This window comes from Melanotaenia boesemani, chromosome 23, assembly GCF_017639745.1.
Source record: "Melanotaenia boesemani isolate fMelBoe1 chromosome 23, fMelBoe1.pri, whole genome shotgun sequence".
NCBI lineage: Eukaryota > Metazoa > Chordata > Actinopteri > Atheriniformes > Melanotaeniidae > Melanotaenia > Melanotaenia boesemani.
The window spans coordinates 5121370-5129087 of record NC_055704.1 but is presented as its reverse complement, the minus strand read 5'-3'; the positions used below and the strand labels follow the sequence as shown (position 1 = coordinate 5129087).

At 44.2% G+C, this 7718-nt stretch overlaps 1 protein-coding gene across 1 annotated transcript; it reads right to left on the bottom strand.

Annotated features, from left to right (window-relative positions):
* Positions 1-722: 722 nt before the first annotated feature.
* On the bottom strand, positions 723-6548 carry LOC121635093. The gene is made up of 8 exons (XM_041978153.1): positions 6467-6548; positions 4388-4478; positions 4200-4306; positions 3922-4122; positions 3099-3221; positions 1951-2068; positions 1559-1734; positions 723-1304 (listed from the first exon to the last, which is right to left on the bottom strand). The coding sequence occupies exons 1-8, from the start codon at positions 6506-6508 to the stop codon at positions 924-926; spliced, it is 1239 nt and encodes a 412-aa protein (XP_041834087.1). The 5' UTR covers positions 6509-6548; the 3' UTR covers positions 723-923.
* Between the last annotated feature and the right edge of the window lie 1170 nt (positions 6549-7718).

Sequence of the window (7718 nt, the reverse complement as noted above, 5' to 3'; positions counted from 1 at the left end):
ACTGGTGATCCAGTACAAACTGGGTTCATGATGCGTTTCTGTTCCTCAGCATATCGCCAATATGAACTTTACAGAAATATATGTTATACACCATGACTCTCCACAGTCTGTGTAACGTCTTTAATGTGTGTGTGAGAGAAATATTCCTGCTTCGTGCAATAAAGTGCAGAGAAAAGTCAGCAGGTGAGGCAGGCAGTACTCTGCCTCTTCTCAAGGGGGTGTAGTTGCATGCTGGTGGATGAATAGTGAAATAAGATGCTCATTTCAGTTCTTACAATGTAAATGTGACCCCAGAGGAGTCAGTGCCTCACCAGCCATGAATCCCACCGCACGTCACGGATCTCCATCAGCATTCTTTGTTCAGCTGCTGAGAAAATGAAGCTCTCGGCTTGCTCTTTTTTTCTGCAGCTCCTCTTTTCCACCATCCACTCTTCAGGGCTTCCTACCTTCCTCAGGACCTCCCACATAGCCAGGCTATGTAAGCCTCGCTTGGATTAGCCTCAAGTAGATTCAGCTGAAATGTGGTAGTGGAACGGCTTGAGCCTTACTTTAGAGATGGTGTTAGTTCAAGCGAGGCTTTCCCCATACAGCCTGGCTTTCTGTAGCTACGTTCGTGGAATACACCCCAAGGATGTTTCTGTTTGTAAACATCACTGACATCACCACAGAAACAATTTTTATTGATTGATCGTGATCATGTGGTGACAAGAATGAAACACATTTCTGAGCATAAAATAACAACAAAAACAAAGTAAACATGATTTTCAAAGAAAGCTGCTCACTGAACTACCAGAATCATTCTGAGTTACCTGTCTCAGGTGTCTAACTCGTAATCACTGAGGTGATATGATATCCTGCAGTGTGACTGGCCATGTGTCAGATTGATTTGTTCTCGTTTCTTGATTGGCTGAACAGATGACACTTTAGAATTCCTCTGATTGGTTGCCTCTCTGAGGTTGCACTGTGACTTCATCACCTCCTGTGACCTCAGGTGGCCTGTGTGCCTCCCAGGTGTGGGCTTCAACTTCAGGTTTCTCTACGACCACAAATAGGTCTGTCTGGAAACGACAGCATCCGGCACTGAAGGAGACATCTGATGGAGCAGGTAGGAAAGTTCTGGGTCTACTGTCTGCAGGTTTGTTTGATGATGATGATGATGACGATAATGGCGGTGGTAGAGATTGCTTCCTGGTGTAAACACCCTGTCTGCCATGGAAACTTCCTGACCCAGAGGAAGACTGATGTTTGAAAGCTCTGCTGTGGTACGAAGACTCCTCCATGAAGACAGGTGGACTGGAGTTCACCTGAGAACCAGAGGAAGGGGTCTCAGATCAAACCAGTTCAGTCTGAAACCCCTGTAGAGACACAGATGCGACCTGATGTCATCATGTGACATCAGGTCACATCATCTGAACTGTAGAATGCAACACTGAGTCATCCAGTGGGTCGTTCAGTTAGAACCTGGAACGGACCATCTGTTCCAGCCTCTTCTGTAACTTCTTTGTTCTCTGACATTAGAACAGACTGTTTATTTACAGGAAGTCAGGATTGCTCATACCACATTGGGATGTTTTCCAAGGTCGGGTTCCTGCAGACGTCTCCTCCGAACGACCCGAAGCAGGACCAACAGAACAGCCAACAGAAATATCAATAGGATCATCACTGCAATTCCACTAGCCAGCTGACTGTCCACGTCCCCAAACAGGTGCTGCTCAGTGAACGCACCACGAGGCACTGTAACAAAAGTTAGGATCAGTAAACACACCACCAAGCACAGTAACAACTGTTCATGCCAGTGAACTCACTGTGCTTATCAGTCATCACTTTGCTCACCTGGATCAAACTTCTGAACAATTTTCTTTCAGTGAAGAATATTTTATAGCACAAAAATTCAGACTGATCAATTATTAAAAGAAATAACATGTTTGCTTGCCATCGGCTTGTGTTCACAGGATTTGATGGCTGTTGTGGTCATGTGACCATCCTCACCTGTCTGTCCTCTCTGTAAGACTTCAACATCCACCGAGGCCGAAACTTCTTCTCCTGATTCTTCATCTCTGGCCATGATCTGCAGAGTTAAAATTCAGATAATCCTCTGATCATGAGATCATCACTTATCATCCCGCTCAGAAATAAAACCCAGTTGGAGGATTTCCAGTTTTGTCTATTGGTTCTACTGTTAATTCCACCTGTGAACCAATAAAGAGGCCAATCACAGATGAACCAGTTCGGTTTTATTGAATCAGTTCAAAGAGGTGAACCGAGACGTACAGACGTATGACACCAAGCTAAACTAAGTCAAATTGAGATCATGTCACTTCCTGTCAACATGTTTCTGTGATGACACGTAAGGTGGATGCGAACCGAAACACTGAAAAATTTTATAAGAGCTGTGAGAGGAAACATATGGAACACAGGACATTAAAACCTGGGAGATGTCAGGGGAGACATCCAGAAGAGTGAATGTTAGAACCTGAGAGATGTCAGAGGAAACATCCGGAACGTTGAACATTAGAGCACGAGAGATGTCAGGGGAAACATCTGGAACACAGATTGTTAAGCCCTGAGAGATGTTGGGGAAAACACCTGGAAGATAGGGCGTCAGAAGCTAACAGATTCCAGAGACAATATCTGAAAAATAGGGTGTTAAAACCTGACAAATGTTAGAGGAAGAATCTGGAACATAAGACAAGAGACCTGAGAAAAGTCAGAGGACACATCTGGAACAGAGAACTTGAGAACCTGAGAGATGTCAGGGAAAACATCTGGAAAATAGAACATTAGAACCCGAAAAATGTCAGAGGAAGCGTCTGGAACATGGGGCGTAAGAACCAGAGAGATGTCACAGGAAACATCCAAAACATAGAACTTTAGAACCTGAGAGATGTCAGAGAAAACATCTGGAGTGTAGACCATTAGAACCTTAGAGATGCCAGGGGAAACATAGAACAGTACAACCTAAGAGATGTCATTGGAAACATCTGGAACATAGAACTTTAGAATCTAAGCGGTGTCAAGGAAACATCTGGAACATAGAATGTTAGAACAGGACTTGTATGATTTGTTCAGGTAACAGTTTACTGCAGGTCTCAACTCACCTGTAGAATGTGCCTGTCGAAGGCTCGTAATTGGTCCGTCCTGGCGATCAGAACCCCGTCCTGTGTTACTTGGTACAGTCGGGATGGAGGATGGAGATAGTAGCGGATGTTTGGATTCACGCCCTGTTATTGGACAGGAGTTATGTTATCCAGGTGATCCAAGGCAACTTTATTTATAAAGCATTTAATGAAACAACAGGTACTGATCAAAATGTTTAATACTACGAATTGATAACACATTAAGACACAAAAGAACAGATCTGACAATGTAACACAATAAAATAGTAAAAGCAAATTGAAATATAAACAAAAGATAAAAATATTATTGTAATAGCAACAAGAAAAATAGAACGTAAATATTTAATGAAATTTAGAGTTAAACTCTTGACCCGACTCTCAAGCTGGGTCAAAGGCCAATGAGAAGAGGTGGTTTTCATTAAAGTTCTAAAAATGTACAGTGAAGAGGTCGTTTATAATGCAGCGTCAGCACATCCCACAACTGAGCAGCTGGCACCTCATCCTCAGCACATCCAGGACCTGAGGGGCCCGGAAGAGGATGCAACAGCTCAGGCCAGGCACCTCAATGACTTATCAAAATTTTAAAATGAAGCCTAGCAAGCCCAGGCAGTCAGTGTTGCAAAGCTAAAACAGGAGAAATGTGGCTACCCATTAGCAGACTCGCAGCAGAGTTTTGTCCCAGCTGGAGACGGGATGGGAAGACTGGGAGAAAGAGAATCAAAGTGATTAAGCCATGGGTAATAAAAGCAGGATCAATGATCTGCCTCATCTGCTGATCTACAGGTGGGGCAGCACATATTCTTACATCAGAGAAGTCGTGGTCTGACACCTGGACCTGTAACACCTGGTTCCCATAGGTAGAGACAATTGAGGCGGGGCTAGAGCTCTGGATGATGAAGCCTTTATAGGTGGTTCTGTTGAAGACTGGAGAGAACTTGTTCTCACACAGAACTCTGACCAGAACTGATGCCACACTGTACTTCAGTCTGTCATCTATCTGGCATACCTGGACAGGACAAGGCAGGTGGACTGTCACAAGAGATGGCAATGAAGAAAGCAGAAAAGAGAAAGTCATGTGGTTACCATGATACTGAGTGTGAAGTTTGCTGCCAGCCGTCGGTCGCCCACAGCTCTGGTTAACCGGATCTCACCTGTCCTGTTGTTAATAACAAACCTGTTCTGGTCATCACCTTTGGGGTCAAACACATACACTTGTTCACACCTGTTCACATCTGTTCACAGAACACCTGTGTCCTCACACTGATGATGACCTGAGAGGATGGAGTAGATAAGACGTGAGTCGATCCCTCTGTCTCCATCCTCTGCTCTGATAGGACCAGGAGAGAAATCCAGAACCACATCCTGAAAAACAAGCACACCCATAAACAACACCCACCTTGTCTCAGGTGATGCAGGGGGTATACCATCAACATAAAACTCAGCTGAGGAAATCAGACAAAAACCAGCTCCATTTCCAGTTATTCCTCCAGTCATTCCATTAACCCAGGTTTGGTCCTAAAAGGCCACAGCTGGTTTTAGGTGTTTCCCGCTCCAACACACCTGATTCAAATGAATGAAAGAATACTCAAATGTTTTGAAAGAGTTGCTAGATGACGGAATACTACGATGGCCAACAGGTGCAAACGCGCTGCATAAACGAAAACAACTGCATGAAGAAAATGCTGAAAATTCACTGCCACAGCGGAAGTCTCCGGGTTTCTAGGGCCCGCGGTGCATTTTCACCCAAGAGACAGACAACGGTGAGAAGAGCAGAACTGGTGGGAAGTCTGAGCAGAACACAGGGACAGAAACTACATTACCAAAAGTTTTTACTATGCTTACGTGAATAACTTAAAACAACTGATCTTTTTCTAATATTGTAGAAGATTGAGGCCAAATGTAATAAAATAGATACCTTGATGTAGTTTCTCTCCCTGTGCTCTGCTCAAAGTCCCATCAGTTCTGTTCTTCTCACCGTTGTCTGTCTCTTGGGTGAAAATGCACCGCGTGCCCCAGAAACCTTCCATTGTGTCAGTGAATTTGTAGTGTTTTCTTCTTGCAGTTGTTTTCGTTTATGCAGCATGTTTGTGTATTTGCAGTGCGTTTGCACCTGTCTGCCACCGTAGAATGTGAACTAAATATGGTTGCGAAGTTGGCAACAGTGACCGCAATAATGGCAAAGGGTATTTTCCTGGATTCTTAACACATGACAAAATTGCAGTGTGTAATACTGGAAATTATTTTAACCAGTTATTTTTTAATGTCACTGTTTTTGTGATAATTTAGAGCCAAAATCCAAATTACTGCACAGCCCTAGTTTCTAATGTTCTTCTGTAAAGTTATTAAAATTCTTTATAAAATGTTCTACTTCAATAACCTGATATGGTCTTTGCATTCAACTGATCAATAAAACAGAGACTCCTGCATGAGGATACTCATTGCTTCGGCATGATCATTCTTCAACCCACCTTCTGTGACTGTCTCCTGGACTTCCTGATTGCTGGACTCCAGTCTATCAGGACTGGAAATCAGACCTTCGTAGTTCCAGACACTGGAACCTCTACACCTGATCCACCCACAACTGTGTCGCCTCCCACAAGGGCAACATCGTTCTGCAGTTTTCAGACAACACCACGGTGATAGGACGAATCGCTTGTGGAGAAGACATGGCTTATAGGAGGGAGCTGTCCACTCTGGTCTCATGGTGTGAGGACAACAATCTCACCAATCAACACAGACAGAACAAAAAGAGAGCTTGAGGTGGAAAGGGTGAGCAGCTTCAAAGACCTTGGTCTCCACGGGTGAAGTGCTCACCTGGATACTTCACATCCCACAGCAGGTCAAGAAGGCTCGTCAGTGACAGGACATCTTTGAGAAAGTTTGGAAGGTCGCCTAAATTCCTTAGGAACTTCAACAGCGGCTGCATGGAGAGCATCTCAACCAGCTGCATCAGAGTCTGGTACGGCAGAATGACTACCTCAAATCTTAAACCCCTGCAGAGAGTCCAGAGCACATCTGCTCACCAGTTCATCATGGTTTGGGCAGGTAGGACAGGTGAGTGTGATTCCATAAGTCTTTCTCATGGATGTGGTGCCCAGGAGCTGTTGCAGCAGACTGGTCAGACTTATCAACACAATCCAGACTTTCCCTTCATTTTAGAGTACCCCCCACCTTCACAGATTACCCCCCATGTTTATGTAGTACACCCCATCTTCACAGATTACCCCCCATGTTTATGGAGTACACCCCATCTTCACAGATTACCCTTCACCTTCATGGAATAACCCCCAGCTTCATAAAGTACCCCCCACCTTCATGGAATACCGCTAGTGAAAGGTATTTGTGTTTACCTGGTGTTTGTGGGTGATGTTGGCTGTATAGGTTGGGTTCATGCAGATGGGGACACCTGGAGACACAGGTGTGCAGGGCAGGAAGTGAGGATACTGGTCATCACCGTCCTCCACGTTCACGGTAACAACAGCAGACGTGTTGAACTTCTCCACAGTGTTGGATTCCTGGTTATTGATATGAGATTTAATGATCTTTCAACTTCACTACATGACGAAGCCAGAACAATGAGTAGAATGTGACATGATTCCTGCCGTTCTACATGTGCCATTTAATCAGAAAGTCCTGGATGAGAGGGTTCCTGCAGTTCTATATGTTCTATTTAATCAGAAAGTCCTGAAACAGAGGGTTCCTGCTGTTCTAGATGTTCTATTTAACCAGCAAATCCTGGATTAGACAGTTCCTGCCATTCTAGTTTTCTGTTTAAAAAGAAAGTCCTGGAACAGAGGGTTCCTACCTTTATCCAGAAAGCCCTAGAAGAGAGGGTACCTGCCGTTCTACATGTGCATTTTAAACAGAAAGTCCTGGATCAGAGAGTTCCTGCTGTTCTAGTTGTTCTATTTAACCAGAAAGTCCCAGATCAGGGGGTCCCTGCCGTTCTAGTTTTTCTAATTAACCAGAAATTCCCGAAACAGAGGGTTCCTGCTGTTCTAGATGTACTATTTAACCAGAAAATCCTGGATTAGAGAGTTCCTGCCATCCTAGTTTTCTTTTTAACTAGAAAGTCCTGGATCGGAGAGTTCCTGCCGTTCTACGTGTACTGTTTAACAGAAAGTCCTGGAACAGAGGGTTACTGCTGTTCTACATATTCTATTTAACCCAAAAGTCCTGAATCAGAGGGGTCTTGCTGTTCTAGATGTGCTATTTAACCAGAAAGTCCCAGATCAGAGGGTTCCTGCTGTTCTACATCTTCTGTTTAACCAGAAAGTCCTGGAACAGAGGGTTCCTGCTGTTCTACATGTTCCACTTAACCAGAAAGTCCTAGATTGTAGGGTACCTGCTGTTCTACATGGGCTATTTAATCAGAAAGTTCTAGGTGAGAGGGTTCCTGCCAGATAGTATGTGCTATTTAACCAGAAAGTCCTGGAACAGAGGGTTCCTGCCGTTCTACATCTTCTGTTTAACCAGAAAGTCCTGGAACAGAGGGTTCCTGCTGTTCTACATATTCTATTTAACCAGAAAGTCCTAGATTGTAGGGTTCCTGCCGTTCTAGTTGTTCTATTTAACCAAAAAGTCCTGAAACAGAAGGTTCCT